General features: G+C 39.9%; 1 protein-coding gene across 1 annotated transcript; it reads left to right on the top strand.

The window, feature by feature from the left end:
* Positions 1–241: 241 nt before the first annotated feature.
* GCNT1 (glucosaminyl (N-acetyl) transferase 1, core 2) lies at positions 242–1,522 on the top strand. Its single transcript, XM_009702500.1, has one exon. The coding sequence runs from the start codon at positions 242–244 to the stop codon at positions 1,520–1,522; it is 1,281 nt and encodes a 426-aa protein (XP_009700802.1).
* The last annotated feature ends 11,792 nt before the right edge of the window (positions 1,523–13,314 follow it).

Genomic DNA, 13,314 nt, shown 5'->3' with positions numbered 1-13,314 from the left:
TTCACCTTTTTACTGTCACTAAATAACAATGTGATTATTAACCAGCAATCTTTTAAAGAAACCTTTTAGTCTTTGAATAACAGTCATATTTCAATTTATTTTAGGATTTTTCCTTCCAATTTCCTGACAAACTCACCAAACTGCTGAGAAACACAAACTGTTTTTTCTGAAGTTGTTGAAGTGGATATGAGCAGAGTGGAGGGCAATTTTTTTAGCCCTGCAAAGCTGCCTGGTATTTGAAATGCTGAAGAGGAAATTACGGTTTTGCCACAACTCACGCTTCAGGCTTTTCTTGGGTCTGACTCTTATTTTAGTAATCATTTCAGTTTTGAAAGTTAACCAGAAACAAGACTTCTTAAATCGGGCACATCTCGAGCTGACAAAAGAAGATCCTATTGCCAATGTTAACTGCACTAAGATTATAGAGGGGGATATAGAAGAAATTCAAAAGGTAAAGCTTGAGACATTGTCAGTGTCATTTAAGAAACGCCCTAGACTAACAACAAATGATTATATTAACATGACAGCAGATTGTGCCTCCTTCACCAAGACTAGGAAGTACATTATGCAACCTCTCAGCAATGAAGAAGCGGAATTTCCAATTGCTTACTCAATAGTGGTTTATCACAAAATTGAGATGCTTGATAGACTTCTAAGATCAATCTATGCCCCTCAGAATTTTTACTGCATTCATGTTGACAGAAAGTCTCCAGAATCTTTTTTTGCTGCTGTGAAGGGAATAGTCTCATGTTTTGATAATGTCTTTATTTCCAGCCAGTTAGAGAGTGTTGTATATGCTTCATGGAGCAGGGTGCAGGCAGACATTAACTGCATGAAAGATCTCTACAGAAGAAGTTCAAACTGGAAATACCTAATAAACCTCTGTGGCATGGACTTTCCTATAAAGACCAACCAGGAAATAGTAGAGAAATTAAAAGCCCTTAAAGGTGAAAACAGCTTGGAAACAGAAAAAATGCCTGTTTATAAAGAAGTAAGGTGGAAAAAACACTATGAGATTATTGATGGTAAAATAAAGAACACAGGCATAGACAAACCACTACCACCTCTCAGTACTCCAATTTTTTCTGGTAGTGCCTATTTTGTAGTTAGCAGGAGATTTGTAGAATATGTATTAGAAAGCAGCAAAATACTTAAGTTCATTGAGTGGGCAAAAGACACTTACAGCCCAGATGAGTATCTGTGGGCAACAATTCAGAGAATCCCTGAAGTCCCAGGTGCAGTTTCTTCTAGTGGCAAGTATGATGTTTCTGACATGAACGCACTGGCCAGGTTTGTCAAGTGGCAGTACTTTGAAGGTGATGTGTCCAAAGGTGCACCCTACCCACCATGCAGTGGAGTTCACGTTCGCTCGGTCTGTGTTTTTGGGGTAGGAGACCTGAACTGGATGCTACGAAACCACCACTTCTTTGCTAATAAGTTTGACACTGATGTTGACCCTTTTGCAGTGAAATGTTTGGAAGAGTATTTGCGACACAAAGCTTTGTATCTGCAAAAGAACTGAAATGCTGCGTGCTCCTGTTACGAATCATTATAAATAGTATACAGCTACGTACTTTAACCAATGGTGGTGATGCTAGTGATGGGTATAGTGATTCTCACCATGTTGGTGTTGTGGTGTTGATGCCCTCCCATGGACAAGGGGGAGAGAAGACATGTCTCAATATGGGGATTACTTGTGTTGCACACTGAGGCTTGGAACTTTGGGTACAAAAATTAAAACAGCAATTTTTGGAAGGCCAACTATTTGGAATATTTATTATCTAAAAGGTGTAATTAATGGGCTTCCTTTGGCTAAACTATATGTTTTAAGGCTTGGAAAATGCATGTTGTTCATGGTTATTCCTCAGGTTTTTCCCATGAATGTAATGCTAGCTGGAAGGCAAAGATGAAGAAGGGAAAAAAAAAAGAAAAAGGAAAAAAGCAGCTGGACTGCACAGATGTCATACTGAGTACTGAAAGATCTCAGGAAAATAACATTAGAATTGATCTGAAAAATATGAAAAAGGGAATATACCAAAGCCAGCTGTCATCATTTAACTTAAATCTGATTGCTGTCATTCTGTAATACGTAATTCTTAATCCTCCTGAAAATTTCATCTGCAGCATGGAGTATTAAGGACTTCTGTTAAAATTTTTGTAGCCAAATCTTTTGTACTCTCAACCCCCCCTGATAATGTGATATAAAGTTTATACACTAGCTTGTAATTACATCTTCTCAGGGAAACTTCAGTTTTGTGCCTGGTGAGAGTTAGACTTGTAATGTTACACTTCTTACTGTATCAGGACTCTTGCTTTTGGATCCAAAATGACTTGAGTTTCTCAAAAATTTAAAAGAGTGTCTGCAAAAGTCTGCAGTAGTGTCTAAATGTTATCGATGGAACTACTGGTTTCTGCTTTTGTCAAGCTCAACTTGCATTCCAGATTCTTTTAACATTGAGTATGCAAAAATAAAGTTATTTTTCTAAATGATATCACCTCTTCGTGCAATTAAAGCCCTTCTAAAAGCACTATCAAAAAAATTCTAATGAAGAAGACCTAAAATGTTTTTACTGTAGGTTGCCATACACAGCTGAAGCTGTGGCTGAGACAAGTCCTACCTTTCCTTACATATGTTCATTCATTCATGTGTCTGTGCTTGTTTAGGTTTAGCTGGTACAGCTGATTTTTATTTATTTGCTTATTTTGGTGCAAGGGAGGGGAGGAAATCTGGATGAGTTTTGTTTTGGGTTAGGTCCCTGCTTAGTTTAGCTGCTGCAACATGGCACAGAGGCACGGTGATGAGAGAACAGGACACTGTGAGGGACGATATTCTTTCTTTCCATGTTAATTCAGGTTTGTCATGCATAGTTACTGCCAGATGTCTCGTCTTTAGTCCTGAGATGACAGTGGAATTCATTACAGGCAACAGCAAACAGCAAAATAGACTACATTTTTTTGTTTCTTGAACTGTTGCTTTGATGGCAGCATGTGTTGCTTACAAAGGTAGTTTGACATGAAGTTTCTCCTAAGGTGTGCCCCAATACTTAAACATTAACATAATGAACTGCTTACTGTTGATCATGCAAACAGCTAGGGAGGCAAGCAATTTAATCTGAAGTAGTGCCTGTTCTTGCCTTCAAAACCACCTGAAAGCTGTTCAGAGAGTCTTCAGAGACTCACATGATGCATAAACAGGTAATTAAAGCCTGTGAGCTGAGGCAGGGGAGGTAAATACCCTGTCTTCCCCACCCTTTGGCTTTTCTACAAGAATGCTCTTACAGACAGTTGTGCTCTACTGCCTTTGCACAAGCTACAACAAGGTGTGACTTCACTGCATATAGTACTGGGAAATTCCAGGAAGTCATGTTATATTTTTAGCAGAAAGGAAGCCGTTTGTTTTTAAGCATTTCACCTAAAGACAAGCTACATGAATAGCTTCTATGAGACTAGAACTGCTAGTTCAGACAGACTGAAAAAGTGATAATCAAGTTCTCTGCACAGGGACTCAATTGCTTGAAATCTGCTAGGCAGCTGGAGTATCAACCCCCTTACCTACCTATTCCAGCCTGCTTTGTACTTACTCATTTGTATAATACAGTGAATGCCTATCTGTATCTCTGTTAATGATACTGCTACTACAGACAGTGAAGATGCTACTTGACTAGGTGCTCCAAATGTTACTGTTTGGATAGAGTCAAGAGAGATCCTACGTACACTCACTGTATGTTCTGTTCTGTACAGAAGGAAAAATAGGAGAACATTGCTGTTTAGCATACATTGTCCATGAGGCAAGGAGGAATTTCTTTTTCTTCTGGGGAAATTGAATCACAAAAAACCCCACCTTCTTAAAACTGACTTGTAGAGGAGACACCCTGATCTAGTAGATTTTAAATAGTCCAGAAAGACAATTTCATGAAAAGTGTTCTGTTGAACAATTACCAAATGTGTCAAAGGAAATTAATAGATTAATTAAAGGTATTGCAGCTATGCTTGCAGAAAAGACACCACAGCCAGGTATAATGGGTAGAGAAAGCAATCTAACTTACATTAGTATTTCACTGAATCTGCCAGGAAACTTAGCCAAAATAATCATCATCCTAGAATCCAGCAACTCTGTGGCACCAACAAAACTCAAATGAAATCCACATTGTATCCCTTACTGACATCAGCAGTTGTTTTTTCATAACTTGTCTCAGTTTTCTACTAGGTGTTTAGAGAACTGGAGTAAAAGTCTAATACTAGCTTGAGTGGACACAAAAGAAAAATGCTTCACTGATGCTGAAGCAACAAGCTAATCTTGCTGCTGTGCTGAAGTTGCTGGGCTCTTGTTAGGAACAGCTAAAAATTAAAAACCTAATGATTACATCAACCCTTCAACCATTAATTCTAAATACAGTGATGCTCTAACACAAGAAAACTGCTGGTTTACTCTGATCACCTTCAGGTTCCCTCTCGGGGAAGAAGGCGACACACAGACCTGCAGCAGGATTGAATTTGGAAGATGGACAGAGGATAGTGCAGTTAAAATGGAAGCTGTGTTGGTGGGTTCAGCTGGAGTGCTGCCCAGGGCACCCAGAGTACCTGCTTTTTCCAGTCCCTGCTGCATGCACCCAGCTTACACCAGGCATCGCACTGTGACTTTATCATCCTTTGCGCAGCTAGAAAGGAATCTGGTTTGCATTCTGCCTACAGACAACCACTTTTTTTTAAATTTTTTTTTTTTATTTTTCTATGTTTTAAAGCTGACTCAGTTTCTCAGTCCAGCTCACTAGTGATGGGAAGGAATGAGCAGCCAGTGAAACATGTACAGTAACATGTATGCTATTCTAAATCCCCTAACTTGTCTTTTAAATTTCCATAGCAGAATTTTCCAAAAGAGCTCAGTGCATCAGCGGCACTGCTCTAGTACAGTCCCCACTTACACATAAGCATTTTCAGTGGTCCTAATAATAATAACAATTTGCTTGGTTTACCAATAATAATTGTGGTGACCAGGTAACCTGTATCACTAACAGTGGCCAGGCTGAAAGCCTTCAGGCTTAAAGGCTGATTTGACCCCAGAAACCTAATACCTGTCCTTTCATCTCCTTCCTGCCTTAGGCGTCGTTTGACAGGAAGCATGTGTTTGGCTCTCTCACTGCCTCCTATCCAGCACAACAGAAAATGGCAGGAAACCTTCAAGATGAACACTGCAGTTACAATTAAGGTCACCAGCCAGATCACCATTACTTGGTGCATTTTGAATGGCCTGACAATATCACTGTGCTGATAAGGAGGACATAATCCCTTCTTCCGGAATCAGTGCTATTGCTAGCTCTGAATGGCTGTGGCAGTCGTTAGAAATAATAAACATGATTTAAGTTCTGCTGCAATATTTCACTGTTTTAATTTATAGCTTCGTTTACTCTTGAAAATTATAGTGGTGGACTTTTAATAGTGAGCACCTCTTCAGTCAATTGAAATGTGGGAAATTGTGTTATGTAGAATGGCTTCCCAATGCCAGTTAGCAACACCATTCATACTCAGTATAACATTTCAATAACTAGTAGACCAGTTTCCATAGTGTTCGAATTCTCTTCTTTCCAACAGAACAGTTTCCTTAATTGTGTTTTTAATGCCCTAGACTGCAGTGTGGTAAATTAACAGTAACCAGCTTTTGACAGGCAAGGAGCCTTCCAGGTGCCTTAGGCAGCACACATGAAAAGGCAATACCCTTTAGGTTATGTTCATCATTTCAAATGAAGTCACTCAACTTTTTCCAGATATTGTTACTCAGTTTTCAAGAATCTACACTAATCTGATTTATCAAGTTATTTTCCTCATATGTATCCTAAGTTTTTCTGTTTTATAACTGAAATGAGTCAGTTTCTTACTCATTGCACACAAATAACAGTTTAAGGGCTTTTCTTCTTCTTTTTTTTTTTTTTTCCTTTCTTTTCTGGGTCAGCTACTAACTTCACACAGTTCCTTTGTATTTGCATTATGGTCTCCCTTATTTGCCTTGCCTTGCATTACAGTATCTTCAGACAGGGAAATACTTTACTCAGTGCCCTCATTTAAATTCTGTGGCTCTGAAACTGAGCTTTGCTGTTGGGGTCTTATACACGGTTGGGTTCTTCTAGGATCTGCCAGTATTTGTTTTAGTTTATCTGTCTTCTATAAAAGTTAAGAACACGACCAAATCCTTGAAGTCTAACCAATGTATTTAAAAATACATTGTTTTCCCCCCAAAACCTAAGTTGTGTAGAAAAAAAAGATGATATAGAAAACAATTCAGCTAAGAAAAACATGTCAGGATGGGGCCTGAGCAGATGTCACCTGTTAAAATCCGTGTTGCATACTCCCAAGACAGGATGCTGGAACTTTTTCTGACAGGTACTCATCTAATTATACTTTTCAAACATCATTTCCTCTGGATTTGGAAATCTAGGCCTACTGGGAGACCTAGTCCCATACACAGAATGCTGTTTTATTCTGTACCATGAAATCATATTAATCTTGCCTATCATAATATCTTTTTATTTTTCAGGGACTTGACCCTACCTTCATTCTCTCATTTAAACAGGCAGTATTTCAGAAACCCTTTAGCAGAAAATGTTTAGTTACTAAAGTCTCCACTAACTGTAATGAAATTAGTTTGTCTGCACCAAAACCTACTTACGGGCGTGGGGAGCAGAAATAGTCATGTGTCTTCAAAATATATTTTACCATCTGGTGTGTGATAGGGAAAGTGAAAGTTGTGGCTTAGCATCAACAGTTATGAGTGAGTCTTTAGTATATTTTGGCACCAGCTGTGTGAATTGCATTAGTGATGCTGGAAAGAGGGATGTCCCAGTGTTGAGGTAAAATGAGTTTAGTATAGAAAACATCATCTATCTGTAGATAATGCTCGTAATCCCGTTTAATAGCAGACTGATGTTAATTAAGCATGTTGCTTGCACGAGGCAGTTAAACCTTATTTACCTCTTTGAACCACGACATGATTAGGATGATGTTGTAGTAACTCCTTTACAAGCAGAAGTTGAAATGCTGTCACCCTTAACTTTGAGTTAACCCCAGCCACCCTTTGTGCCTTTTCAAATTTAAGGCAGATAGATCCTGCAAAAATCAGGAAACCTGTTGTTAACAACGCACCAACTCTCACTGGCCAGGCCACATGCCCTCCTGCTTGCATGGAGCTGTTGAGCCCCGATGACCCCAGTGGGTTATTTCATTCTGGACCAAGCAATGCTGTTTAGCTACCTGCATGGCATGCCTGTGCTGGGCATGCAGAGCAAGGAGATGCTCTTAAAAACTAACACAGCACATACTTGTGAGCCTTGCATCCTGATGCATTCAATTCCTATTGCTACAGGGGCCCCGAAGAGTAGACAAGATTTGCTTTTACACCAGAGCAAACCCAAGTGAACCTGCTTTGGTGTAGTGAAACCAAAAGCATTTATTCTTACTTCTGCACATGTGGCACCATAGCACTGAGGAGCCATTGCCTGTGGGATATGTAAATCCTTAACAACAATCAAACAGCAATGAAATTTAAAGAGTTCAGAAAAAAAAATATCCAGGCTACACAACTCATGTACATCTTCTTTAAGGACTTCTGCTAGAAGGTAAAATACAAGTACCATGCATATTCTTCCCTCCCTCTCTTCCTTCCTCCCTCCCCACTAAATTTAATTTGAATTGCTGCCATGCCAGAAAACTCAGAAAACAGGATGTTTAGTAACTGAGAGAATGCCCCCTCTTTCATGCCTGCTCCTTAGGGCAACTGACTTTTGGAGAGCTCTTGTTCTCTTCAAATGACCAAAATCAGAAGGACCAGAGAAAAACTTCATTTTGTTTTCACAGGAACTAGTCAAAGCATTTTGCCTTTGCTGCAATCTTAATCTTTTCTGCCTGCTTACCCACTGCAACTGAGGACAGAGGGAAAAAGGTCTCTTCCTCAGTATCTCCAGTCTCATGGGCTTTCTCCTTCCTTAGCAAACAAGACTTTTCCCACCCTTGCCTCCTTGGTTCACAGTCTTTTGCCTCCTTTTCTCCTCCCGTCATGATCTGCTGGGAAGAGAGGGCATATCTGAAAGAAATGCTAACAGACCTTGCCTAACATTATTTCAGGTGGCCAATGTGCAAGGACATGTGAAGTTTCAGTAAAACTATTTTCAGATGGGGTTACAGATCCTACTCAGGGCAAGGGTACTTAATTGCTTTGATCCTGAAGCCTGTCTTCCCCCGCCACCCCAGCTTCCCGTCTTCTAGGTCCCAGTGATATGTAGACTGAAAATATGGTGCAAGTCCCCTTTAACTATGTATACAGGCAGAAGAATCATTTGGTGGATTATGTGTCCAGCTTTATTCTGCAGTCTACGCTGAATCTGAAAATCTTTCTAAAATGACACAACGATTATATATGCAGAAACACAGGGAAAATAAATGAGGTTTCTCTCAGCAGCTGCAATCTTTATAGGTACTTCCTAATCAGTAGAATTTGCAAACACACACTTTTTTCCCTTTGTAATTGTAATTCAATACAATTCAAACTAAGAACTACTACATACATTACCATTTTGCTAAATTTACTTAAGTGTAAGAGTAACGAACTGACATTCAGGATAAAATAGAAATTTGAGTCATGAATGTAGGTTAAATTCCATCACTTGGAAATAGTTTTCACTATTTTAACACAACACTTAAAATATATTTCTTAGGTTCTGTAGAACTTTTCATAAAAAACAATCAAACAAATATTTTTAATTGAGTACAGTCACTTCTGCACTGTCATAACTGAGAGCATACTATTTTATTTATTTATTTAGAGAAAGGAGGACCAGAATAATTTCTTCCACATTTCAGCATAACTCTAGGCTTCAATACCTCTGTGCAAGGGGAGCAACTAGTGAAGAGAAAGTGGGACCTAGAGAATGGATTAGGTCCTGTATGCAAGGGCTAACTTTGTTTCTCAATTTGGTAGTTATTTCTTAGCTTAATTTTTTAGTAAATTCAGAATCTCAGACCCTCTTAAGAATAATTGCTTTTGCATGGCTGCCATTTATTTGGCACAGAATAATTAAAAAGATGCAAGGTTTTCTTTTAAATTAAATCCTCAGCTGCAACTGTCAAGTTCAATTTTTATCAGAATTCTTAAAATAAATACTCTGGGAAAGAGGAGTCATTCCTAAATGTCTCTGATCTATCTTCATGGGGATGTAGTCCCAAAAACCTCAAAGCCTACACAAGCTCAATATTTTTCAGGTCTAAATAAAACAGTATTGAACTATATACCACTAGGATTTTGTGTATTTTTGAAGTCATATTTCTTTTACCTGTGAATGTATCAAAATCTGCAGTCAATATAGCAGACTTTCACCCTTCTTGACCCTTGAAGGTTGAGTTTTTACTAGTAGCCTGAAGAGCACTCAGAAAATATTAGATCTGCTATACTGGCAGCTCAGCTGTGTAATCCGTGTGCTTCAGTTAATTTGCATGAAGCAATGAGAAATTTCCACCAAGTATGCATCCTTCTAGCATTAAAAATAGTCACACATGGAAATTTTTCAAATGAAAGGGAAAATCCTCCATGAGGCTACCTTTCATTATCTGAAGACGAATGACACAGACTGGAACAGTCTCTCAAAAAATTAAAAGTATGTGAAGAACAGAAAACACTGGAAAGTGACAGTCACAGTGGAACAGAACGACAATCAACACATCAAAATATTTCACATAGCTCTGTCTGAGATTCTATAGTTAGTGGTTCAGCACTAGTCACCGGTTGCTTTCAGCCAGTGCAGGTTAAACAGCATATTTGGACCAGCTGCTGGATGGAGGGTGGGGATTTAATGACAGAGGCTGAGGTAGTTGGTAGCTTTCAAGTGAGCCTTCAACCTACTCATGCCCCTGAGACCAGTTGGGCTGCACACAAGGGTGCTGAGGGGGCTATCCCATGTCCTCGCAAGGCTGCTCTCCTTCAGTTCTGACAGGTCATGGAGACTGGAGGAGGCCCTCAATGACCAAAGCAAAGCAAACATTGCACTCATCTTCAGAGAAGGGCAAATGGAACAATCTGGGGAACTACACGCTGCTTGGCCTCATTTTTGGCCCTTGGGAAAATCATGGGTGGAGCCAGAATTCTTGGGCATGTACAAGGACATGAGGGAGAAGACAGGGACTGGGAATAGTCAGCAAGGATTAACCAAGGCTAAATGATGCCTGACCTTCTGGATGGTTGTCTGTGATAAAAATGACTGGATTTGTGCATGAGGGGAGAGCAGTAGATGTTGATGGTCTGGATGTACATGAGCAAGGCTTCAACAGACACTGTAAGGAGACGCAAGAGCTGGACTGAAGAAGGGCGCTTTCGAGGTGCCTGCTTTACCAACAAGGAGGTTACCGAGGGCCAGGCTTTTTGCCGATGGTGGTCATAAATGGAAACAGGAAAGTTTCCAGCTAGAGAAAGCAGGGATAGGGAATTTCCATGGCAGGATAACTAAATACTGGGCCAGGCTGCCTGGAGCGGCTGTGCCATCTCTGTCTTTGGGGGTTTTCAAGCTCTGGCTACATAAAGCCCTGAGCAACCATGTCTGACCCCACAGCTGAGCCTGCTTTGGGCAGGGGGTTGGACCGGAGACCTCCTGCAATCCACACCAGCCCATGTCACTGTTTTTCTGTATTCCTCCAGCAGCTATACAGTTACAAAACCACTCCAAAGGAATGAGAACTGAAGAAAAATATTTTCAGAGTCAGATAACCCGTTTCTTATGAACTGCATGTTTTAAATATGTAATACCCGAGGCTTGCTGTAATTCATTTTCCCACGTTGCACACAACCACTTTGTCACCCCCACAAATACCAGTCCCCACAAATCCTCAACACATTGGTCCCTTTTTTCACCTGTGCTGTTATTTTTAACTTAGTATTCTTTCCACAAGAATACTGCCTCATCTGTCTGAAATTAAATTTGGTTAAATGTTGGCGTACATTAACGAAAGAATTGTACTCCGAAGTGGGCAGGCTGCTTACCACATGTAATGTACAAGTACCTGTGTATTACTGGCAGCTGTATTTCAGAGGATCAGTTAGCCCAGATGAAGCTGTCAATAGTGATTAAGAAAAAAACAAAGTCGGAAATAATGAAGACACTTAGCACTTTTTGGTACTTTTGTGACCACCGTTTAGCTCTGCTTACATTCTCAAAAGGAGCCATAAACTAATCCATTTGTGTGATACAACAGTGGGATGGTAGGAGATGGTTCCCCGCTTTTTCTTGGAGTGCAGTCAGAAGGAAGATCAGTCTGGTTGTATAACTCCCTCTTTGGACACAAAGAGGAGCCAGCACAATCAGGTCAATCTTCTCCTATGTGCTGCTGTAAGAACGTATTTGGCTTTTTGGCCATTTAAAGATTGTTGTAAAGGTAGCTATAATGATGGACTGTAGGAAAGCAAATCTGGTTTGTGTGGTTATTTTAATGTGTGCTCTCTTTTGCCTAGGAAGGTATATATGTCTGGACTTGTATGGCACTTTTAAAAACTACTGTAAAAAAGGCTAGATGCATGTGTGTTTGTGTAGCTTGTCATCTCTTTGGACAGGAGCAGGTACTTAGAATAGTTTAGATTGAGAAACCACATTATGCAGGTGTTTGATGGAGACTTGATATCTAATGTGTAGTCGCGTAGTCTAACAATCCCATGCAAAAGCTTGGCTTAGAATTGGTACATTGGAATACACCGATGGAAATACTACTCTTTATATGCATGCATTGGGGTTATAGTAGTATAAAATATTTTTGGCAGAAGGCAATATTTGGTTAATGTTTGTTAAGTGCTACTCTCTTTAATTGCTGGAAAAAAGAAGGAAAAATAATTCCACCAAAATGATTTCACTTTCTGCTGAGTGCTCTGTGTCATTTGTTGGCAAAGGTAATGGAAGGAAAAATATCAGCAACAAAAAGTGACGGTGAAATGGTTTTTTTACATTAACAGCACTGGCTCCAATTTTCTTTCCCATATTTGGTATTGCCTAAACTGTAGTAAATGACTATGATACAATTTGTATTTCAAGCTGCTTGCCTTGGCTAATTTTCAAAAAGAACAGAAAGCACCTTATGTGGGAGCTTGGATAGTTACGTCCAAAATTACATCCCTGCCCTACCTGAAGTTAGAGGCATCTTCTTTCCATCATATTCTTATCTTTGATCTTTCATGCTTTACCTAAACATGTGAATCTACATGACTCCTTCCACCTGGTCTGGACCATGCTGCATAGCTCAGCACCTAGTTAATTTTAAGTCTGCACAAAGACGTACTGCTGTAGGCACACTCAGAAAGCTTTCCTTCCCTTCCCCTCCCCTCTGTCTTAGAAGAACAGCACACTCTATGTTTTTTAAAAGAATAGGAAATACATGTCTCTGCCTACACAGGAATTTAGTTTCTTCCCTAAAGAAGTCACAGCTCTATAGAGACAAACAGGTTAAAGACAAACCCTTCTCCATACTGTTGCCTTGGCCAGCCCCATGCAGCTGGTAACTCCTGGTGCCAGTTGTTGCTCTCTATGGAGCCTTGCACTTAAACAGGGAATCAGGCACTCACTTCCACCATCCCTCTGGAAAAATGTTTTAAATGCTATCTGTAAATGCAGCCCAATGTGTACATCTTCACTGATACTTGCAGATCTCTGTGCAGATACCACATGCTATTCGCGCCTCGTACTTCCAAAGGAGGAAATATCCTCCATTTGTCTGATGTCAGGTTTCTTGTGTCTTTCGCTAAGGTTATGGTACAAACCAGTAAATATCAGAGGCACACCACCAGACTGGGAGGGTGGCTCAGACTGATGGTAAGTCTCCGAAAAATGCCAGGCAGGAGAGGTGAGGAAAACACAACAAAGCAATACAAGTTACAGTAGACTGTACTCTGCGTAGTTTCACAAAGAAAATTTTATCAATCACAAAATACTTGCACAAATGAACTTCAACCAGAGGAAAAAAAAAGCTCACTGCCTTGCCTTTTAAACATCTCATCTATTAACAGACAGAAGATTCTCTAGAATCTTCAGGTAGATTCTCTAGAATCTGGCGGGTAGAATATAATGTCAGCCTGAGTGTTAAATGGCAATCTGCAGAAAAGAATTAGGCTGTTGGATGAAACAGTGTCAAATAATATTTAAGTACATTTCAAGAGGCCATTGGCATTTTTTTCTCACTGAATCCATTCCAGTGCTGCAGTTCAACATGCAACAGCTCGAAGTTCAGAGCTGCTCAGTCCCCATTTGGTCACATTATTCCTGCCATAAGGAGTCCAGCTGCTGGGCAAATTTGAGGCTT

The sequence above is a fragment of the Cariama cristata genome, unplaced genomic scaffold (assembly GCF_000690535.1).
Source record: "Cariama cristata isolate BGI_N322 unplaced genomic scaffold, ASM69053v1 scaffold17700, whole genome shotgun sequence".
NCBI lineage: Eukaryota > Metazoa > Chordata > Aves > Cariamiformes > Cariamidae > Cariama > Cariama cristata.
The sequence above is the reverse complement of the archived record's forward strand: the minus strand, read 5'-3'. Positions and strand labels throughout refer to the sequence as shown.

Bases quoted from the DNA above. Each gene is read 5' to 3' on its own strand.
- GCNT1 (XM_009702500.1), top strand. From the start codon at position 242: ATGCTGAAGAGGAAATTACGGTTTTGCCACAACTCACGCTTCAGGCTT.